This window comes from Carettochelys insculpta, chromosome 1, assembly GCF_033958435.1.
Source record: "Carettochelys insculpta isolate YL-2023 chromosome 1, ASM3395843v1, whole genome shotgun sequence".
In the NCBI taxonomy this organism is placed as follows: domain Eukaryota; kingdom Metazoa; phylum Chordata; order Testudines; family Carettochelyidae; genus Carettochelys; species Carettochelys insculpta.
Window position 1 is genome coordinate 150373480 of NC_134137.1, and position 23811 is coordinate 150397290.

At 50.2% G+C, this 23811-nt stretch overlaps 1 protein-coding gene across 5 annotated transcripts in view; it reads right to left on the reverse strand.

Annotated features, from left to right (window-relative positions):
- CTPS2 (CTP synthase 2) overlaps positions 1 to 23811 on the reverse strand; it is a 167188-nt gene that overhangs the window by 18941 nt on the left and 124436 nt on the right. For 3 of the 5 annotated variants that reach the window (XM_074993581.1, XM_074993555.1, XM_074993545.1), the window contains exon 17: positions 9387 to 9531. The exons of 1 other annotated variant lie outside the window; for it this stretch is intronic. In XM_074993581.1, coding sequence (XP_074849682.1) covers positions 9387 to 9531 — 145 coding nt within the window. Of the gene's footprint in view, positions 1 to 9386; positions 9532 to 18521; positions 18657 to 23811 lie in introns of those variants that run through there. One more of the 5 variants, XM_074993573.1, reaches the window with a different exon arrangement.

Consider the following 23811-nt stretch of genomic DNA (forward strand, 5'->3'; position numbering starts at 1 on the left):
GGTGAGCCGGATGAATAGTTATGTGAAAACACGCGTCTTGTAAGTCGAGGGCTGCGAACCAATCTCCATCGTCTAGTGCCGTAAGGATGGAGGCAATTGTGATCATCCGAAAGCGTTGCTTGCGCAGGTGCCAGTTGAGGCCTTGAAGATCTAAGATGGGCCTCCAGCCTCCTGTCTTTTCCTCCGTGAGGAAGTACCTCGAGTAGAACCCTCTCCCTTGCAGTTGCTCCGGCACTCTTTCCACTGCCCCTATGAGCATGAGATGGTCTACCTCCTGCTTGAGCCTCGCTACGTGGGAGGCCTCCTGGAGGTGGGGCCTGGGTGGAGGTCATGGCAGTGGGAGCGACTGGAAGGGGATGGCATACCCCGGGGCTATGATCTCCAGCACCCATTTGTCTGTGGTGATCCTTTGCCACTGGTTATAGAATGGTCGGAGGCGATGGTGGAATAACCGCTTCGGATGACCTTGTGCGATGGTAGTGATGGCGCAGCCCTGGATCTGTGTGTCAAACTTGTGGCCTTTGGCCCTGCCCCGAAGACGCACGGCTCTGTTGGGAACATCGCCTGGGAGTTCTGTACTGCTGGTGCTGTTGATGTCGCCCTTGCTCGTAACCCCTGTGGTACTGGGGACGCTGTTGCTGGTACTGGTACCGTCTTTGTTGAGGGTAGTCCTTTTTCTTTCTGTATGGAGGGGTGTAAATCCCCAGGGTCCCAAGTGTGGCTCTTGAATCTTTACTGGAATGAAGGACTGAGTCAGTTGATTCAGCAAACAGCTTCTGCGAGTCGAAGGGAAGATCGACTATCTTTGCCTGCAGGTCCCTCGGCATACCCGAAGTCTGGAGCCAGGACTCCCTTCGCATCACCACTGCCGTAGCTGTGGAGCGTGCTGCTGCGTCCGCAACCTCCAGGGCGATCTGCACTCCCATCCTCGAGGCCGCGTAGCCTTCTTGCACGATGGCCTTGAGCACCGGTTTCTTGCGCTCTGGAAGCGAGTCCATGAGGGAGGTTAACCTAGCGTGGTTGTCGAAATTATGGTTCGCTAGATGCGCTGCGTAATTTGCCATTCGCAACAGTAGAGTGCAGGAGGCGTAGACCTTTCAGCCGAACAGCTCTAGCTTCTTGGCATCTTTGTCTGTTCCCCCGTGTTGCGACGACTGCACCACCAAGGAATTTGGTTGTGGGTGGCTGAACAGGAACTCCATGCCCTTCACCAGCACGAAGTTTTTTGTTTTGTTTTTTTTTTTATCCGCTCTCTTGTGGACAGGCGGAATAGTCGCAGGGGTCTGCCATATCATAGTGGCGGACTCCAAGATTGCGTCATCAAGCGGTATTGCTATTTTGGAGGAGGCCGGAGGTCTCAGATTTTTGAGGAGCTTATGGTGTTTCTCTTGCACCTTTGCTGTCTGGATGCCTTGCGTGAAGGTCACCCTCTTAAAACAGCTCTTGGAACTGTTTGAGATCGTCCAGAGGATGGACGTCCCCCGGGGCCGTAGCCTCGTCCGGGGAGGAGAGCGAGGAGCCACTAGGATACGCCTCTCTGGACCCTTCCGGTTCCTGTTGGTGATGGTACATCCACTCGCTGGAAGCTTGCAAGGGAAAAATCTCGGGGTTCCATAACCAGTTCCCCCTGAGATACTTGAGTCTCTGTCCCCGTTCGCGATTGCCCTCAGGGATACGGGACCGTCTGTGGGGATCTTTCCCTGGTAGACTGCCGGTGGTGTCTATGCCCCGCATGATAGGGGCGACCATGGCAGCATGGGCACTGCTCTTGGGAAGGTGACCTAGACCACTCCCTTGGTGCATACCCTCTGCGTCTGGGGGAGCGAGATCGTCGAGAGACCTGGGACACTGGAGAGAGCGATTTGTGATTGTACTCCAGTGGTTCAAACCCCAGGAAGGGTGAAGGTGGTCCCAGCCAGGGCGAGGCTGGTTGTAAAAATGGAGACGGGGGCTCCGGGTAGGCTAGGTGGGACCCCTGCCTCCTAGTTGGAGTCTGCAGCATGAGCGGAGGGCTGAGAGAAAGCAACTCTGCAGCCCTGTCTGGAGAGGGGCTGCGGCACCTTGTTTTGTGTGCAGCCTTCCCCCTCCCTTGAGGGGGTAGCTCCGCCCCCTGACGTGTAGGGGATCTCGGCCCCGTCCGCACCGTGCTCGGCACGCTTATGGGCGGTGCCGCACGGGCGGTGTCCTCCGGTGCCTGCAGGCTGCGTGCCTGCATGCTCTGCACCGCCGGTTCCCCAGGGTCGGTGCCGCTGCTTGCGGTGCCACTGGTACCGGCGCTTGTTTAGCCGCCGCCCTGCCTGCGGTGCGGGGCGGCTGTTTGATTATCGAAGGCTGAGCCGCCTCCACGTGGCTCTCCGTGCCGCCGCCGATCAGCTGTTGCTGCGGCTGGGGGCTGTGCGCTCCTCCCGTCCCGCTCGCTGTTGCTGCCGGCAGGGATCAGGCTGGGGAGACTTTCCTCCGTTTTTGCACTGATGGGGTGAGGGAGGCGGCTTTCCTTTTATGGGCCCCAGAGGGTCCCTCCTGCTGCGGCCGCTCTGGCACGTCTGGCTGGAGGGCCTTGTCGAAGAGCAGCATTTCAAGCCACATCTCCCTGTCCTTCCTTGCTCTGGCTGTTAATTTTGCACAGAAGGAGCATTTCTGCGTGACATGGGACTCCCCAAGGCACCTTATGCAGTGACTGTGCCCATCAGACGCTGGCATTGCCTCTCGGCAAGACTCACATTCCTTGAATCCTGAATAGGACATTGTTGGTGAGTCTTTCAGTTGTTAATGGGGTACTTAGCACCTTCTCTGTGCTGTTTTCCCCCTCTCCGATAGCCTGCCACGGCAGGAGGGCTAATGGCCCTAGGCTCCTGGCCTCTGGTGCTCTGCTTGTTACTAGGACTGGACTGAATGCCGTCCCGCTTGTTGTTTCTTTTTTTTTTTTTTTTTTGAAAATAACAACTGGCTAACTTAACAGTAGCCTAAGAACTTGAAAACTTTAAAGAAAAACAGTTAAAACCATTGAATACGCTAACTTAGCCGTAGCCTAGTCGGATTCCGTCTGCAGCCGACAGCGGTTAAGAGGAACTGGCGGGGACCGGATCGCGCACGTGGCCAGGAGCGCGCAGGGGAGCGGCGTGCACCGGCGCAGGTGTGGTCCGGCAGAAACTGCTTGGAAGATCCAATCTGCAGCGCCGGGCGAGGCCGACACCTAATGTGGAGCACCCACAGGGACACTCGAAGAAGAACACTCCTGTGTAGGAGCAGGGGTTGCATATACTTTTCCATGATGGATCAAGCCTCATATGCCTCCCGCAGCACTCAAGCAAGAGTTCCATGAGTATCAAATGTGCCTCCATTTAGTGTCCCAGGGTGTCCCCATCTGTTTCTTCTACAGTCATTAGTTAATGTACCACTGTTTTCTCTTCACACACCATCATGTACCAATGTAGTGCCTAGATACACCAAGAGGAGAGGATTTCCTGTTTAACTTACTATGGAAGCCATCTGATATAGTGAGGGAGCATGAGTGTGAGCTGCATTGTATCACTCCACTAATGTACTTCAGCTGCTACAAGAGCAGGAAGTTAATCGTGTCTACACTGTGTTTCCTGCTGGCTACCCACTCTCTTTGAGCTGTCTGTTTTTATTGTTTTTATTAAGAAATATGAATAGTAGCAAATATTAATCTATCTCATTACTTTGGTTTGCAAAATCCTGATTAACATCCAAACCTTCAGTGTTCCTTCAGCACAGTAAAAGTAATCTTTTGACACACAGCTTCAGAGCTATAGGTCTTTTAAAAATATATTTGATAAAAAGCCCACCTCTGGAAATGTGAGCAACCTGAATTTAATTGCTACAGCAGCTATATTTCCTGTAAAGGTCGGGGAAAGAGATAAACTAACTTGGTGAACCCATGGTAGATGTGTAGTAACCAATAACTTATTCCTAAGCAGGTTCATTATGTTAAATACAAAAAATTCACATGCTGATTTAATCATTTATTTTGTTAATGAAACAATCCCTTTACTGTCATCTGTGGTTAAGAGATGTAAATATTAAATTAGAAATGCATGATCGTTACTAAATATTCAGCATAGAGTGCTGTATGCACTGATACACTTATTATACTGCAACTTTGCTTATGAGCCATGACTACGTGTAAGTGAAGATATTAAGAAGCTGTTGAATAAGATGCTTGGAGGGAAAAAGGATCTATTCTATAATCAGTGAATAATATGAGCACAAGACATGATGCCATAGTGCCAGACATGAGATTTGGAGGATACATGCCAAAAATGTCCTTTCAACTCCTAGTACAGGTTGAACCTCTCTAATCCAGAACTCTCTTGGCTGCAAACTCCATAATCCAGCATGATTTTAGTTAGCTGGATGACCACTTATCATGGGTGTGGCCAAGCTTCCTGTGGTCCCATTAAGTTTGTATCCAGACACCAGTCCTGGCTCTCACTGTTCTGTGCTGTTATTTAGCTGTAATTTACCCCAAATGTCTTCTAAGAGCCCAGTAAGCCATGGAAGTGTTGGTAATGCTGCCAGACAATACTGACCTCCTGTCACCCAGCAAATTCTCTTATCCAGCACTGGTCAGGTCCCAAGGGTGCCAGATGACAGAGGTTCAGCCTGCAGTACGTAATATACACTGCCATGGAGGAACTGTCCTCATTTACTAGATAAACCTTTTCTATGCAAGTAAACAAAGATACAGTTAGATTTAATGTGAGCCACGACTTCTAAAACCAAAGTAATGATACAGCTCAGTACTGCCCCTTTTTCCTTTTAACTCCCAACAATACATAATCTACTGTGGTGCAAATTTAAGTCAGCAGAGGTTCCCCTGGATAATTCCCCATGAGTAGACGGAATCTCCACAAGTAGAAGAGCTGGTGGACGAGGTCCTGCTGACATTCCCATTCTTGGCATAAGGGAAGGTAAAGTTGGGGGCACAAGGAAATGAGGGAACTATGGCCTGTTCCACCTGCCAGACCCCCCAGATCCATTATACACCAGAAAAATCAATCCCTTTGGGCCTTTTTTTTTCTTTGCCCAGTACTCCTCAGACCCTAGGAATTATATCAATGGTGTTATTATTTCCACAGGGTTAGATATTACCTTTGGGCACAGTCCTGAGCAAAGGAGACCATCTCAGGAGTAGTGCTGAGAGGGGCTGTGACTCAGAGACAACTACTGAAGCTAGTAGAACTCAAGAAAAGGAGTAGACTGTTCTATGGGTCATGAAAACATCGAGTTACATTAGTTGGATGGAAAAGCACTTAGAAAGAAGAGAGTCCTCAGACTTCAGTCAACTACTCCCTAGCTAAGCACACTGTTAAGTCAATCCCAAAGGGTGTGATTCACTTATGGACCTAAGTGCCTGAGTACCAACATCTAATATCACTAACATTCACAAAACTGCTGCCTAATCCAAATCCTCAAAGGCTCCCTCCATTTCCACCAATCAGCACCTTCAAAGCTGCCTAATGCCTGATTTCCACCTCTCAGCTAAGGAGACGGTCCGAGCTGTTGCTGACATCCATGCCCCAGAAGGTTTCTCAAACTAGGTGTTCCCCTGCCTGTATCTACTGTCGGTCCTGATCCATTAGGCATGTTCAGAGCACACCTAACTTCTACAAAAGGCAGCTGGGGGTATGGAGGGAAACAAGCAGGCCAGGAATTTGTCATACTAGCTCGGGTGTGCAGTGGTATGTCTAGAATACCTAATAGTAAGGGCACTTACCTGGAATGTAGGAGACCCCAATTTAAATTCCCACTCTACCTGATTTGGAGCAAGAACTCCAATATCCTTGGTGAGTGCCCTAATTACTGGTCTATGAGCCATTCTGGAGCAGGGCTCTTTCAGTTGCTTCTGTTGACCCTTTTTCACTTTGCAAAAGTACTTAAACATTCACTGGAGCAGCGACTGGAACCTGGCTCTCCCACATCCTGGGAGAGTGTGCTGACTACAATAGCTTGGGGTCTCTGGCTTTTGAAAGAAAGAGCTTAGGCACCTACCTCCAGGAAAAGATTCATGGACAGAATCCAAAGCAGAGACAAGTACCTAAAGCTCCGTAGGAGCTAGGTACAGAAATCCCTTTAGGTATCTGGCCTCTAAGCCCCACCCCTTTCCTCTACACCTCACTCCTGGCTAATTTAGGCAGATCCTTGCTCAGCTTGCAGGGGCCTCTGTCAGGGTTGAGAATTCTAGCAGACAGCAGGGCACCTACTAATTAGTGTTGGAACACTCATGGTCCCATCACTCATGAGGATTAGAAAGGACGTTCTATAGGTTTTCCTGTAATTGTCCACTTCAGGGTATCTTGCAGCTCCCCTTGAAACATCTGGTGCTGGCCACTGGAAGAGGTGGTGTGGTAGACAGCCCATTGGTCTGAACTGATATAACTTTATAAATTGGCAGGACAGCAGGGAAGCAGTTCACCATCAGAGCATCCCTGAAGCCAGGACTTGGCATTGCAAGGGTAGTTCCCCTCTAGCACCCCCTAGTGTTTGCCATTCTGGTTCTACAGTGGTCTGTGGCTTCCTTGGCCCAGCCCTTCAGCCAGTTTTTAGTGATGTACATCTCTGTTACACTGCTCTCCTAAGGAATGAAAATATATGCATCAGACAGCATTTGTCAAGGATCACATTTGTTTTCTATTTTCAGAATTGTCTGTTTTTCTCTGGCATCTCCTCAATAGCCTATACTTTTTCAGAAATACCCATTTCATTTGCTAGCACAAATAATCTCCTCAAGAATAACCAATAGCTGGAATGACTGATTAGTAGATTTTGAATTTTTAAAGGTTCTTTTACTGTGCCAGAGCCATACACCATGCTCCTTTATGCACTGAGAACAAAGGGGCACATAAAGAAATGAAAAAAACATTTCATTTAGAACCAATACCGCTGTACTTCTCTTTCAGGTTTACAGTTTAGCTGTGTCGTGCACAATTAGAGGAGGCCATCAAATGAAACAGATTTCAAAATGGGATAGATAATGTTACTCCCGTGTCTCTAATAACATTTGTATCAATGGTTAACAGGATAATATTTGAACATTATGATTTATAAGAGATGGTCTGCAGAACTCAGGAAGGTGTTTTTCCCATATGTACTTCATTAGACAATGGCCAGAACCATTAAGGTAGAGGTCGACTTGCATCTGAAAGATCTGCTGCAGATGATAAGAACCAGGATACCAGCAGTTTAATTTGGCTTGGCAACTACAGGCTGAACCTGGGACTCTCTGTTCCAGCAACATCTGTGGTCCAGCAGGACCCTGGATGTTGCTGGATCTGAGAGCGCCTGGAGTCAGGCGTGGGGGCCAGCTCAGAGTTAGGTGGCCAGGAGCCTTAGCTGAGGCCAAGCAACCATGCCCTGGAACAGGGGAACTGGCAGTAGCCAAGGACAGGAAGCTGGGAAGCTGCAGCTGGGGCCAGGAAGCTGATGTGGAGCAGCAGCTGTGAAGCTGCCAGTCTGCGGCCTTGTCATGGAGGCTGGGTCAGGGAGCCAGTGAGGAGATGGAGGGCTGCGGTGGCCAGGGAGCTGTGGGGCTGGGGAGCCAGCAGGGAGTGGCAGAGAAGCTGGCTGGGGGGCCGGGAAGCTGGCCAGACCGTGTAGCCAGCAGGGCCATGGAGTGGGCAGCAAGCTGGCCGGAGAGTTGCAGGGAGCTGGTGGGGCTGGGGAGCTGCCAGGGAACTCATTGGGAACAGTGGGGCCAGTGAGCCAGTGTGGAGTTGTGGGCCACTGTGGCTGGGGCGTGGTGGGGCCGTGGAAGCCCAGGAGCTGCCAGGGCACAGTAGGGCTGTGGCAGCCAGGACCAGGAAACTGCAGCTGGAGTCAGGTACCTGACACCCAGGCCTGGAGGGTGGGGGCATTTGTGACTGGGCTGGGTATCTGGTGGCTGGGACTGGGAAACCTGCAGTCTGTCAGCTGGGAACTGGAAGCCAGCTGCCATGGCTTGGGAGCTGCAGGCGGTGTTGGTGAAGTGGCTGAGGATTGCAGCTGGGAGGGGCATTGATCACCCCTGGTTTGGAAAAATCCCTGACCCAGGACTGCTCAGGTTCCAAGGGTGCCAGACCAGGGCAGTACAAGCTGTACTAGGCTTCTATTGAGTCTTCAAAAAATTTGTTCCCTTTGCTCTTCAGTAAGACAATATATTTCAGAGATACTTGAATGCTCTGGTTTAAAAAAAAAAAAAAAAGGTAAAACTCTGAATTTCTGCACTTTGTTTTCAGAATAGCAGAGCCCTTGGATTGACACAAAGTTGGATCTGAGCAGGTTATCTTAGTGTGTTATGTGTTCTCACAAGCTTGGCCTTTTTACCCTAGGTTCCTCCTGGCCTCCTGAGCTCTTAATAATTATTACTATTAATAGCGAATCGTTGTTCATTGAAGCATTTTATAAATACGAATTAATTAACATAGAATGAAAAATATTGCCATAAAAAAGAAATGTCCTAGGATCTTTACCTTGGTTAAATTAACAGATCTAGGGCTTGTTGAGATCAAGGCTCTTGGTTTGGCTCAACCACAAAATTCTGACCCACGTTCAAACCCTCCCCAAACTTGAGAGACACTCAGGCTGAGTTTTGGTGTGAGCCCTCTTTTACTTGTCCAATACAATTATCTTGCTGCAGCCTTGACATTTACTGTTTCGTTATTATGGTCATTCGTATACAGATAGGGTATGAACTTCACTTAATTGCATGAACTGCCGGCAGACTTTTTTCCTGGTAAAAAAACCATTAACTCATTGGAAGCTAGAGGGCCAGATACTTCCTATGAAGTGAGAAATAGTTTTCTTAGAACTGATTGCAGCCAGCCAGGATGTACTTATTTACATCTCAGTATTATTGCTTCTGATTCTACTACAGGTTGAACCTACAGGTTGAGAGTCTGTTACTCTCTTGCCTAGCAACATCTGTAATCCAGCATGATTTTAGTTAGCTGGATGACCCTTATCTTGGGTGTGGCCAGGTTTCCTGTGGTCCCGTAAAATTTGTTTCTAGCCACCAGTCCTGGCTCCCAGTGTTCTGTTCTGTTATTTAGCTTAATTTATCTTTAAATGTCTTCTAAGAGCCCAGTAAATAGTGCAAGTGTTGGTAATGCTGCTAGACAGTATTGACCTTCTGCAGTTTGGCAAATTCTTTTGTTCAGTCCTGAGGGTCCTGGACTAGAGAGGTTCAACCTATACCGTCAGCCTTTCAGAAGATAAAATATGAGATGTGTCTCTTAAATGACAGTTTTCTGTCAATCATTAGCCAGGAGTTTTCTCACGAATGTAATAAAAAAAAATAAAAAAGCCACCTTCCCCTCCTGATGTCCTATATCAATAAAGGACTGTCCTGCTGAAACTCTAGACAAACAAGTAAATAGTAAAGTTACCTTGGAGACAGTTTACATCCACGTTGCAAGTGTGCACTGAGTGTCCCAGTTGCTGCAAGCAAGAGTCCCAGGTATGGAGGTGAAGGCTTCATAGGTCTTGAGGAAAACTCAGGATGGAACTGGACACCAACAAAATACGGGTGATCTAAAATCCAAAGGGCATAAAGAAAATGGTAGAAGAGAATTCCTACTCACTGAAGCTAAGGAAAACGATTTAACGTGGAGCACTAAAGCTTCATAAGTAACTCTCCAAATCTTATAATTTCATATGAATTTAATGGAGAAAAAGTTCTTAATATTATTTTATTAAATACAACAAACTGTGTTTGGGCTTATTTCTCATATTCACATTGCAGTTCCCACACATTTTGTGTTTATATACAGATACACATGAATGTAAGCACACTATGCATAACAAACTGTCAGGTCCTTCAAGCGGCTGAATGCTTTTAATGCCCACTGAAAAAAAGTTAGCATCTAGGTCACTTGGCACTTTCTAGCTCCGTGGTGTCTGATATGTTAGCTGCTTGCCACATGTGGTGAACAGGACACTGATGTGGTGATTCTGGGCTCTGGAGCTGCATGTGGCACTTGGAGCCTTTAAATGCGGCTCCTCACAGGTGCACACATGGAGTGCCCTCTGCCTGCTCCGCACACGTGCTCCACCGCTTGGTGGGACCTTCACGTGGCAGCAGTGGTGGCTCTTGCAGCTCTGGCCCTGGCGCAGCTACTTCAGCCCCAGCTCCAGCGGCCCCTGCGATTCCAGCTCTGGTCAGTCACTGGCATTCGGCTGAGGGGAGGTCTGGCTCTGAGGGGAGGAGGACTGGAAGGTACCTGGCTCTGGGGAAGGGGGATGGCATTCAGTTAGAGCAGGGGAAGGAGGGCTGCAGTGACTAGCTCTGGAGGAAGGGAAGGGCATTAATTTAGAGAGGAAGGGCAGGAGGAGGCTGTGGTGAATATGTAAGGACCACAACTGCAAGTGTGGTGATCCTTTACTATTGGACACCACTATTCTAGCTGGTGGGCCTTGCCCTGTAAATAGGTGCCGTTAGGGCAGGGAGAGAAAGGTGATCCTATTTTGCCAGGGATTTTGAAATCTGGATTCATTGTGACTTGGAAAACAACCCTAAAATACTGAAATTATCCAGAAGAAGAACTGGAGCTATGGCTCTGGCACAGTCAGAACTGTAGGCTGCAAGGCAGAAGACCAGGAGTCCCTGATTCCAGGGCAGACTATGTGATGGGCTTCCCCAAAACTGTGAACACACTGGAGCCTGGGCTACAGACGAGTTGCAAACCTCAGAGCTAGAGGTCCTTGGCTCTTGGCTGCTCATCAGCCTCCTGTGCAGTCAAATGGACAAACTAGCAGGAATTCGTCTGTGTTGAATGTTTTGATTTCAACAAAAGCACACCTTCTGAGAAAAAATTGTTTTGTTGGAATTTTTCTGACCTGCTCTACAGAACACATTTACTCAGTATTTTCAAGTAGGACAAAAGAGATGATCCCATCCCTCAGCTGTCTGTATAACTGACCTGTAAACTTTGGTATAAAACACTGCAGAATACAATGTAAGGCATAATTGCAACATGTACGGTCACTGCTAAGGGAATAGAAGGCTTTTTTTCCCCTTCTAAAGAGAACTCTCTGTTCTTTCCTGATTGGGAATTCTGACTGGTGAATGGGAATTGTATAATCTTAATGAATCCATCCCATGTGTATGCATTATGATACAGTCTGTAATTACATGATTGTATATTGTTTTACCATAGGCCTCCTGCCTCATTCAGTGTAGGGCTTGACCTGCTCTGGAAGTGAATCATTGCTGTGTAGTGAAAGAGGTTGTCATCCGCAGAAATTTGCTTCATTGGTTTAATGGGTAGGACAGCTGAATGATGCCTTGAAGAACTGGGTTCATCCCTGCTTCTGCTACAGAGTTTCTATGGTTTGCTGGGCAAGTCACTTACATCACGCTTTTCACATGTGGTCACTAACTGTGGGTTCCTTAGTTCCTGGGTTCCTGACCTGGGATTGTACAGTATTCTGAGCTCTCACACCTGCAGCTTGTCAGTGGAGCCATGCTTTGAACAAGTACTATTTAGTGCTAAATTACTCTGAAAAATCAAGTTCTAGGCATCTCAGGTTGGTTAATGGATATTAAATGGTTAACCTTTCTGCCTCATAGGACTACCACGAAGATACATTAGGATTTGTGGATCACTCTGATACCACAGCGAAGGGCACCCTAAAGAAACCCTGGAGGAAATTAATACTGCTCTCTTCAGAGTAGGGTTTGGATAGTGTGCAGTGTGGCAGGGTGGGGCCAGAAGGGGAAAGGCATGAGTAAAAAACAGAGCTGACAATCAAAGTGGGAGCAGCTGAGGAGCAGGCTGCCCTAAATCAATTAGGGCCAGCTAATCCGACTCAGGGCTACCTTTATAAGCCCTTCTCCATGCAAGGCAAGGGGTAGTTAAGGAGAGTTTGGAAGGTGAGCAAGGAGACCGAAGGAGACCAGGAGAAACTTGACAGACCACAAAAGAGGAGAGGAGCGGAGCCTTGGCAACCCAGGGGGCTGGGCTACCCCAGCCCAGGTGGCCTGAACCCCAACCAGAGACTGTAGGGAACTGGTCAGCTGGAGGAGACAAACTAACGGAGGGGACTTGCTGCCAGGGCTACGAATAGCAGAAGGAGGTACCAGAGGGTATTGACTGGGGAAGTGGCCCAGGGAAAGGAGCTGCTGGGGCAAGGGTGAAGGGATTCAGCCCTCGCTGGCAGCAGCCATCCAGGGTCCCTGGGCTGGAACCCAGGACAAGTGGGTGGGGACCGCGTTCCCCCCAGACCACTCTCTATCCCAGCAAGGGTAATGGGCTTTGTATGGTGGGGCCAGTGGACTGATCGGAGGACCTGGGGCCCAGGAATGAGACTGACCCTGCCACAGCAGTAAATGAGACATGATCCATGAACAATGAAGAGCAAACAAAAAGAAAGGTTACTCACCGTAGTAACGGTGGTTCTTCGAGATGTGTCCCCGTGGGTGCTCCACATTAGGTGTCGGGCTCGCCCGGCGCCGCAGATCGGATCTTCCAAGTAGTTTCTGCCGGACCGCGCATGCGCCGGTGCGCGCCACTCCCCCGCGCGCTCCCGGCCACGTGCGCGATCCGGTCCCCGCCAGTTCCTTGACCAACCGCCTCGGATGCTCCTGCAAAACACTAAACAGAGATCCGAAGCGGGGAGGATGGGCGGGTAGTGGAGCACCCACAGGGACACATCTCGAAGAACCACCGTTACTACGGTGAGTAACCTTTCTTTCTTCTTCGAGTGTCCCCGTGGGTGCTCCACATTAGGTGACTACCCAGCAGTAACCCAAGATAGGAGGTGGGTAATCAGAGTATGTGCAGCTTGTCCCCGAGAGGACCGCTGTCGAGAGACGGGTATCCTCTTGGAATACCCTGTGAAGGGCGTAATGTTTGGCGAAGGTGTCACAGGATGACCAGGTCGCCACTCTGCAAATGTCTTTTAGCGCAACGCCCTTGAAAAAGGGCTGTTGATGCTGCCACCGCCCTAGTGGAATGAGTTCTGGGCATGGCCAGGAAAGGAGTCTTTTTGAGTTTGTAGCACTTTTTAATGCAAGATACGATGTGCTTCGAGATTCTCTGCGAAGAGAGACATTCTCCTTTTGATTTGGGAGCGATAGAGACTAGGAGTCTATCCATTCTCTGGAAGGACTTGGCCCTGTCTATATAGAAAGCTAGCGCCTCCTCACGTCCAGGAGGCGTAGGCGCGCCTCTTTGTCAGAGTTATGAGGCTTTGGATAAAACGAGGGTAAACAATAGGTTCGTTAGTATGAAGCTCAGAAGAAACTTTAGGAACAAAGGCTGGATGCAGCCGTATGGTTACCGCCTCCTTGGAAAAAGCAGCGCAGGGTGGCGTTGCCATAACTGCCGCAAGCTCGCTCACCCTGCGAGCTGACGTGATTGCGAGAAGAGAGGTCGTCTTTATCATAAGGAGGCAGAGGGAAACCGTGGCCAAAGGCTCGAACGGTGGTCCCCTTTTCGCATTAAGCACCAGGTCCAAGTTCCACGAAGGTGGAAGCGGTTTCCGAGGGGGGCGGGTATAGGTTTACCAGCCCTTTAAGGAACCTGGTAACCATGGGATGGGCGAACACCGTGTGCCCTGTCTCTCCGTGTGTGAATGCCAAAAAGGCGGCAAGGTGGACCTTAAACGAGGATAGCGAGAGTCCTCCTCTCTGGAGGTCCAGTAAATACTCTAATATCACAGCCATAGGCACCGAAAGGGGGGCTAGCTGTTTGGTAGAACACCATGCCGTAAAGCGAGTCCATTTCTGCTTGTAGGTCTTCCTGGTGGAAGTCCTCCTGCTACTTTCTAGGACTTGCCGCACTTCCTCCGTACATGTGCTCTCTAGGGAGCTGAGCCATGGATTAACCACGTTTGTAGTCGCAGGCCTTGGGGGTGCGGATGCACTATGGACCCCTGGGCTTGCGTGAGCAGATCCGGCGCCACCGGAAGGGGCATCGGTGGCCGGTCCGACATGCGCAGCAGTAGGGGGAACCATTGCTGTCGATCCCACGTTGGGACTATCGGGATCATTCAGGCTCCTTCCCTCCTGACTTTCTGCAACACCTTGTGGATGAGCACTGTGGGAGGGAAAGCGTAAAGCAGGGGGCCCCTCCAAGAGATCGCGAAGGCGTCCCTCAGGGACCCCCGTCCCAGTCCTGCCCTGGAGCAGAATCGTGGGCACTTCTTGTTGTGCTGAGTAGCAAACAGGTCTATCTGGGGAAAAACCCCATGCGTGAAAAATCGGTTGCAGCAGATCGGGACGGATCTGCCACTCGTGCGTGAGTGTGAAACGCCTGCTCAGCTGGTCTGCCTGCACATTGTGAGCGCCTGGGAAGTACGAGGCTTCCAGGGTTATATTGTTGGAGACGCAGCAGTTTCACGACCGGACTGCTTCTGCACATAAGGCACGGGACCGAGCTCCTCCTTGCCGATTCATATAAAACATGGTGGAGGTATTGTCTATACTGATCCCGACTACTTTGCCTTTTATATGGTCTCGAAAGTGTCTGCAGGCGTTGAACACTGCTCTGAGCTCCAGTATATTTGTGTGCAGTGACTGCTCCGTGGAGGACCACAGCCCTTGCGTCACCTCTTCGCCCATGTGTGCTCCCCACCCTATGAGGGAGGCGTCTGTAGTAAGAAAAACCAATATGTGTGGTTGGTGGAAGGGTACCCCTGTTAGCAGGTTCTCGGGGTTTACCCACCATTGCAGGGATTTGCGCACCTCTGTTGTGGGCGACGCCACCCTGTGAACAGTGTGTGCTGCTGGGTTGTATACGCTCGCCAGCCAGTGCTGCATGTTGCGCATGTGTAACCTGGCGTTCTGTTGTACGAACGCCGCTGCTGCCATGTGGCCCAGCAGCTGTAAGCACGTCAGAACCAGCACCGTAGGGCTGAAGGTGAAGACTTGCACGAGGGAGCCAACAGCCCGAAAGGGAGTCTCTGGTAGATACGCCCTCGCTGTAATAGAATTTATGCGTGCCCCTACGAACTCTATGTCCTGCGTGGGGTCTATCTTTGATTTTGTCAGATTGATAACCAGGCCGAGAGAGAGAACGTGCCTGTTGTGACGCATATTATGCGTAGTACCTCCTCCTTCGAGGCCCCTTTGAGTAGGCAGTCATCTGGATACTGGAATATAAATACCCCTTGTCTGTGCAGGTAGGGTGACACCACTGCCAAGGGCTTGGTGAAGACTCTGGGGGCCGAGGAGAGGCCAAACAGTAGGACCTTGTATTGAAAATGTTCTTTGCCTACCATGAGAAACCAGAGGAATCGTAGGTGAGCCGGATGAATAGTTATGTGAAAATACGCGTCTTATAAGTCGAGGGCTGCGAACCAATCTCCATCGTATAGTGCCGTAAGGATGGAGGCGATTGTGATCATCCGAAAGCGTTGCTTGCGCAGGTACCAGTTGAGGCCTCGAAAATCTAAGATGGACCTCCCGCCTCCTGTCTTTTTCCCCGTGAGGAAGTACCTGGAGTAGAACCCTCTCCCTTGCAGTTGCTCCGGCACTCTTTTCACTGCCCCTATGAGCATGAGATGGTCTACCTCCTGCTTGAGCCTCGCCACGTGGGAGGCCTCCTGGAGGTGGGGCCTGGGTGGAGGTCATGGCGGTGGGAGCGACTGGAAGGGGATGGCGTACCCCGTGGCTATGATCTCCAGCATCCATTTGTCTGTGGTGATCCTTCGTCACTGGTTATAGAATGGTCGGAGGCGATGGTGGAATAACCGCTTCGGATGACCTTGCGACGGTAGTGATGGCGCAGCCCTGGATCTGTGTGTCAAACTTGTGGCCTTTGGCCCTGCCCCGAGGACGCACGGCTGTGTTGGGAACGACGCCTGGGAGTTCTGTACTGCTGGTGCTGTTGATGTCGCCCTTGCTCGTAACCCCTGTGGTACTGGGGACGCTTTTGCTAAGTCCGCAACATCCAGGGCGATCTGAACTCCCGTCCTCGAGGCCGCGTAGCCTTCTTGCATGATGGCCTTGAGCACTGGTTTCTTGCCCTCTGGAAGCGAGTCCATGAGGGAGGTTAACCTAATGTGGTTATCGAAATTATGGTTCGCTAGATGCGCTGCGTAATTTGCCATTCGCAACAGTAGAGTGGAGGAGGAGTAGACCTTTCTGCCCAACAGCTCTAGCTTTTTGGCATGTTTGTCTGTTCCCCCACATTGCGACGACTCCACCACCAAGGAATTTGGTTGTGGGTGGCTGAACAGGAACTCCGTGCCCTTTGTCGGCACGAAGTTTTTTTTGTTTGTTTTTTTTTCGCTCTCTTGTGGACAGGCGGAATAGTCGCAGCAGTCTGCCATATCATAGTGGCAGACTCCAAGATTGCGTCATTAAGTGGTATTGCTATTTTGGAGGAGGCCGGAGGTCTCAGATTTTTGAGGAGCTTATGGTGTTTCTCTTGCACCTTAGCTGTCTGGATGCCTTGCGTGAAGGCCACCCTCGTAAAACAGCTCTTGGAACTGTTTGAGATCGTCCGGAGGATGGACGTCCCCCGGGGCCGTAGCCTCATCCGGGGAGGAGAGCAAGGAACCACTGGGATACGTCTCTGTGCACCCTTCCGGTTCCTGCTGGTGATGGTACACCCTCTCACTAGAGGTTTGCGAGGGAAAATCTCAGGGTTCCAAAACCAGTTCCCCCTGAGATGCTTGAGTCTCTGTCCCTGGTCGCAATTGCCCTCGGGGGTACGAGATCGTTTGTGGGGATCTTTCCCTGGTAGATAGCCGATGGTGTCTATGCCCCACGTGGTAGGGGCGACCATGGCAGTATAGGCACTGTTCTTGGGAAGGTGACCTAGACCACTCCCTTGGTGCATACCCTCTGCGTCTGGGGGAGGGCTGGAGAGAGCGATTTTGCATAATAGTCCAGCGGTTCAAACCCCAGGAAGGGTGAAGGTGGTCCCAGCCAGGGTGAGGCTGGTTGCAAAAAATGGAGAAGGGGGCTCCGGGTAGGCTAGGGGGGACCCCTGCCTTCTGGTTGGAGTCTGTAACATAAGCGGAGGGCTGTGAGAAAGCAACTCCACAGCCCTGTGCGGAGAGGGGCTGCAATGCCTCCTCTTGTGTGCAGCCTTCCCCCTCCCTTGAGGAGGTAACTCTGCCCCCTGATGTACAGGGGATTCCGGCCCCATGCGCACCGAGCTCGGCACGCTGGAGGGCGGTGCCGCAGGTGCGGTGTGCTCCGGTGCCTGCAGGCTGCGTGCCTGCGCGCTCTGCACCGCCGGTTCCCCGGGGGTCGGTGCCGCTGCCTGCGGTGCCGCCGGTACCGGCGCTTGTTTAGCCGCCGCCCTGCCTGCGGTGCAGGGCGGCTGGCTGATTATTGGAGGCTGAGCCGCTTCCACGTGGCTCTCCGTGCCGCCGCCGATCAGCTGTTGCTGTGGCTGGGGGCTGCTCGCTCCTCCCGTCCCGCTCGCTATTGTTGCCGGCAGGGATCGGGCTGGGGAGGCTTCCCTCCGTTTTTGGCAGCTTTCCTTTTATGGGCCCCGCAGGGTCCCTCCTGCTGCGGCCGCTCCGGCACATCTGGCTGGAGGACCTTATGAAAAGCAGTTTTAAGCCGCTGCCCTGCCTGCGGTGCGGGGCGGCTGGCTGATCATCGGAGGCTGAGCCGCTTCCACGTGGCTCTCCCTGCCGCCGCCGATCAGCTGTTGCTGCGGCTGGGGGCTGTGCGCTCCTCCTGTCCCGCTCGCTGTTGCTGCCGGCAGGGATCGGGCTGGGGAGACTTTCCTCCGTTTCTGCGCTGATGGAGTGAGGGAGGCAGCTTTCCTTTTATGGGCCCCGGACGGTCTCTCCTGCTGCGGCCGCTCCGGCACGTCTGGCTGGAGGGCCTTATCCAAAGCAGCATTTTAAGCTGCATCTCCCTGTCTCTCCTTAATCGCCTCTCGGCAGGACTCACATTTTTTAAAGCCTGAAGAGGACATTGTTGGTGAGTCTTTGAGTTTTATTAAGTGGGTACTTAGCACCTTCCCTGTGCTGTTTTCCCCGTCTGATGGCCTGCCTCAGCAGGAGGGCTGATGGCCGTAGCTCCTGGCCTCCGGCGCTTGTTACTGGGACTGGCTGAAGCTGTCCCGCTCGTAGTTTGTTTGTTGTTGTTCGTTCTCTTTTTTTTTTTTTTGCAAAATAACAACCGGCTAACTCATAGTAGCCTAAGCATCTGAAAAAAACTTTGAAAGAAAAACAGATAAAGTCGTTGAATACGCTATTTGGCCTTAGCCTAGTTCGGATTCCGTCTGCAGCCGACGGCGGTTAAGAGGAACTGGCGGGGACCGGATCGCGCATGTGGCCGGGAGCGCGCGGGGGAGTGGCGCGCACCGGCGCATGCGCGGTCCGGCAGAAACTGCTTGGAAGATCCGATCTGCGGCGCCGGGCGAGCCCGACACCTAATGTGGAGCACCCACAGGGACACTCGAAGAAGAATATGCCTGCTCAGTGAGCACTGTCCATTCCACCTGCTGAATGAGGCAAGGGTCCTTTGGGAAAATCTAATATGGGATCATGTAACTTAAAGAACATGAAGTAGTCAAGTTAAAAAAACCAAACATCTGGAGTGCTTACAATCACCTGAACACACCAAGTTTATTTTTTGGATTGTAGCAAAGACATTGGCCAAAGGTACAAAAGTAAACTGCTGATGTTAGCATTAGTAGTTTCCTGTTCCAGTGAGTTCCACTGCATCATCATCAGGAACATGGCTACAAGAAAAGCATTTTTAACTCTGTCAATGAAAACTAGATGTATACTATTGTTACAATCACTAATCTATCACCACTGTTACACAATTGCAATGAATGGCTACGTCTACACGTGAAGCCTACACGAAATGTTGTGTAGCGACATCAAAATAGGCTATTTCGATGAATAGCGTCTACACGTCCTCCAGGGCCGGCAACATCGATGTTCAACTTCGACGTTGCGCAGCACAACAGCGAAACAGGCGCTGTGAGGGAATGTCTACACGCCAAAGTAGCACACATCGAAATAGGGATGCCAGGCACAGATGCAGACAGGGTCACAGGGCGGACTAGCGCTTCCGGGGCAACAGCTAGCCGCTCCCTTAAAGGGCCCCTCCCAGACACACTCAGCCTGCACAGCATGCGGTCTGAGGAGCCATAGGCACACAGACCCCAGGCAATGCAGTCATGGACCCCCAGCAGCAGCAGCAGCAGCAGCAGCAGCCAGAGGTCCACCCAGCCCTCCCGGCAGGAGCAGGGCTTGCCCTGCTCCATGCCATGTGGGAGGCAGCTGGGCACCTCCTTGCTACACTGGAGGAGGAGCTGCCCCCAGGGCAGCAGGGCTCAACCCCCAACCCTGCAGCACCCTGCCCCCACCCCCGCCTCACACGCCGGTGGCTGTGGAGCTACCCCACCAGCACCGACTGGCGGGAGCGGCTGGTGCTTGGGGAGTGGGACGACGACCGCTGGCTCAGGAACTTCAGGATGAGCCGGCAGACATTTATGGAGCTGTGCCAGTGGCTCACCCCCGCACTCAGGCACCAGGACACCGCCATGCGGCGTGCCCTCACAGTGCAGAAACGGGTCGGCATCGCTGTCTGGAAGCTGGCCACTCCCGACAGCTACCGATCCGTGGGGCAGCAGTTTGGTGTCAGCAAGGCCACCGTCGGGGCTGTGTTCATGGAGGTAAGAGAACCCACGGGGGGAGGGCAGGGCAGGGCAGGGGGGCCCGGGCAGGGGAGGGGAGGGCGGGGGAGGGCAGGGCAGGGCAGGGCCACGCACACCCTGCTCACCCCTCATTGGTGCTGTCCCATGTGCTTTCCCTGCAGGTTGTGCGTGCCATCAATGCCATGTTCCTGCACAGGCTCGTGAGGCTGGGGGACCCACATGCCACCATCGCGGGGGAGGGGATAGTCTTGTGATATGTTCTCCCAACCCTATTTGGTAGAATATATTTTTGCGCACAGTCTCTAATTCCTTCAAGAGGATTGTTTTTCCCCTTCAATGATCAGAGTCCTCTGCAAACCACTGTGAAGTAATACCAGGTTTTACTGCCATTCTTATTCCTCTCTAGCAGCATACAATTTAAAAACCCTGTCCTATTTCATTATGATCCCTACATAAATTTTCATGGAAGGCAAATGAAATAGCCTTCTAATATCAATTATTAGGTGTAGCAGGAACAAACTAAACAAAAATCACTGAGAGTTATTTGTTTTTTCATTCTGATGTGCTCTTTAATGGCAATCTACCCTGCAGATGTTTCACATGATAGAAACATATCTTCATTCACACTCAAGTTCAGAATTAAATTTTGTTCTCTGATATAAATTATAAAAGAAATATAACCTTATTTTTAGCAGTTTATAATATCCAAATTGCAAGGTATTTTGGATGCTTGACTAACACATTATGGCGTGTAAAATTAATTGCCTTCAGAGAATCCTTTCAGAAACAGTGTTCTGTCCAATAACAATTTATCTTTAACTTTGATTCCATATATAATGACTGAAATGTAGCTAACAGTTAACATTTATGAGACACACTGACTTAAAAGAGGGATGATTTCGAGAGGTCTTTGGCCATAGGGGAGAGGGTAAATATTTGGCATGCTAATCCAAATCTGCTGAGTAGCCATAGTTCTAAATCCCACTTGTCTGAAGTAAAAATAGTTCACTTTTATGTGAAGAAATGGAGCTCGCTTTCCAGATGGATTGGTTTCAGGGAAGGGACACAGGAAGGATTTGTGTTTTGTTGAGGTTTAGAGGTGGAATGGAACCAATAATCCCATCTGGCACTCCTCTTATTGAGCCTGTGCCCACTTCCTCTTGTGGGGGGTGTATTTTATCTTCAGAGTTATCTGGACAACTGACTAGCCACAAACAGGCCATCTGCTCTTCCGTAATGGCAATAATCCCTTCCAGACAACCTATTTGAGGGTAAATTCTTCAGCCTTTCTGATACCTGAAGGGAAAAGGAGTCCAGGAAAACTGGCAGTATTTTAAGGAAGCCCTATTGAAGGTGCAGAAAGAAACTGTCCCGATGCGCAGCAAGAGAAGTACATATGGTAGGACACCAGACTGGCTTAATGGGGGAATCCTTGGAAAACTTAGGCACAAAAAGGGAGCTTACAAAAAGCGGAAACTTGGACAGATGTCTAGGGAGGGGTATAAATGTACAGCTCGAGAATGTAGGGCAGTTATCAGGAAGGCGAAAGCGCAACTGGAATTGCGACGCCTGAGGAATGTGAAGGATAACAAGAAAAGTTTCTATTGGCATGTTACCAAGAAGAAGGCAATCAGATGGGGCGTGGGGCCCCTACTGGATGAGGTAGGTAACCCAGTGACAGATGATGTAGGGAAAGCTTAAGTACTCAATGCTTTCCTTGCCTCTGTCTTCATAGACAAGGACAGCTCCCGGACTAATGCGACAAATGATGCATTGTGGGATGAAGGTGGACAGCCTTTGGTGGGAAAAGAACAGGTTAGGAGCTATCTAAAAAAGCTAAATGTACATAAATCCATGGGCCAGGACCTAATTCATCCGAGGGTTCTGAGGGAGTTGGTGTATGTTGTTGATGAGCCCTTCACTGTTATCTTTGAAAAGTCGTGGAGATTGGGAGAGATCCTGAATGATTGGAAAAAGGCAAATGTAGTGCCCATTTTTAAAAAAGGGAAGATGGATGATCCAGGGAACTATAGGCTGGTCAGTCTTACATCAGCCCCAGAAAAAATCATACAGGGGCTCCTCAAGGAAGTCATTTTGAGACACTTGGGGGAGAGGACAGTGATCACGAATAGTCAGCATGGATTCATGAAGGGCAAGTCATGCCTGACCAATCTGATTAGTTTCTACGATGAGCTAACTGGCTCTGTGGATGGGGGAAAATTAATGGATATGATTTATCTTGACTTTAGCAAAGCTTTTGATATGGTCTCCCACAATATTCTTGTCAGCAAGTTAAAGGAATGTGGATTGGATAAATGGACAGTAGGATGGATAGAAAGCTAGCTAGAAGTTCAGGCCCAGCAGGTAGTGATCAATGGCTCTATGTTGCGATGGTGCTCAGTTTCTAGTGGAGTGCCCCAAGGTTTGGTTCTGGGTCCTGTTCTGTTCAACATATTTATCAATGACCTGGATGAGGGGTTGGATTGCACCCTCAGCAAGTTTGTGGATGACCCTAAGCTAGGGGGAGAGGTAGATACGCTGGAGGGTAGGGATAGAGTCCAGAGTGACTTAGACAAATTGGAAGACTGGGCTGCAAGAAATCTGATGGGGTTCAATAAGGACAAGTGCAGAGTCCTGCACTTGGGCCAGAAGAATCCCAAGCATTGTTACAGGCTGGGGTCTGATTGGCTCCGTAGGAGTTTTGCAGAAAAGGACCTGGGAGTTGTAGTGGACGACAAGCTGGACATGAGTCAACAGTGTGCCATTGTAGCCAAGAAAGCTAATGGCTTATTAGTTGCATCAAGAGGAGCGTTGCCAGTAGATCCAGAGATGTGATTATTCCTCTTTATTCGGCTTTGGTGAGGCCGCATCTGGAGTACTGTGTCCAGTTCTGGGCCCTCAATTATAGGAAGGATGTGGATACACTGGAGAGGGTCTAGCGGAGGGCAACCAAAATAATTAGGGGGCTGGAGCATCTGACATATGAAGAAAGGTTGAGGGAACTGGGACTGTTTAGTCAGCAGAAGAGAAGACTGAGGGGGGACTTGATAACAGCTTTCAACTTACTGAAGGGAGGTTGCAAAGAGGCTGGAGAGCGGCTGTTCACAGTGGTCACAGATGGCAGAACATGGAACAATGGTCTCTAGTTGCGGTTGGGAAGATCCAGGTTGAACATTAGGAAAAACTCTTTCACTAGGAGGGTGCTGAAGCATTGGAATGGCTTACCCAGGGAAGCAGTGGAGTCTCCATCCCTGGAGGTGTTTAAGTCTCGCCTTGACAAAGGCCTGGCGGGGCTGATCTGATGGGTTTGGTCCTGCTCAGAGCAGGGGGCTGGACTCGATGGCTTTTTTAGGTCTCTTCCAGTTCTATTGTTCTATGATTCCATGATACCTCAGCCACTACCTTACCAACTGCTTTGGAAAACTCCTTGCCGCTTGAGTATTCTCATATGGTTATGAGTAATTGACCTAGCATGTCAGCCTGTTTGGAAGAGGTCCATTGTAAACAGTATCTTGGAAGACAAATGAAGAGCAGTGGTTACAACATTATTTGATTGAAATATGACCAATCACTGTTGTAACCACTTATATATTTGCAACAAATATAGCCCAAAGTGGACCAAGTAAGGCATCTATGAAAAGCATAATGATTTGCTGGTTATGGTTATGATATTCATATGCATGTATAATTTTCTGGTTACTTACTTGTATTTTAAATGTTTGATTCTGGGAGATACCAAGAGCAGGCTTGGCCAACGTACTGTGAAGGGACTATTTAAGTTGAATAGGAGTACTTGACTAACAGTGGGTGTTGGTGGATGCCAATCCACATGTGATGAGCTTTCCTATGAATGTGCAGACTAGCAGGGGAGCCGTGGCTTTTACCCATAAAGAACTAAGACATGCATGGACAGGAGATTGGCCCACTTGACTCCAAACATCATCTTTTTGTCACACTTTTCCACAGCAAAAACAATGGAAGGCCCTCCACATTGCAGAAGGTATAAATTGCCCTGGAAACCCCTCCATTTTACTTTCAGTCTTCCTTCTTACCTCTGGAGACCTTGGCTATGAATGGAAGCTCTAAAGTAAACAAAGGACTGAATGACCCGTCCACGCTGCAGATAACACTGCAAAAATTTGACTTGAGACAGCAGTTTATTCCATCTCTGCTACACATCTGAACCAAAAACTTTGCAGTTGTTTGTGTTGCTAAATGTGCACTTGAG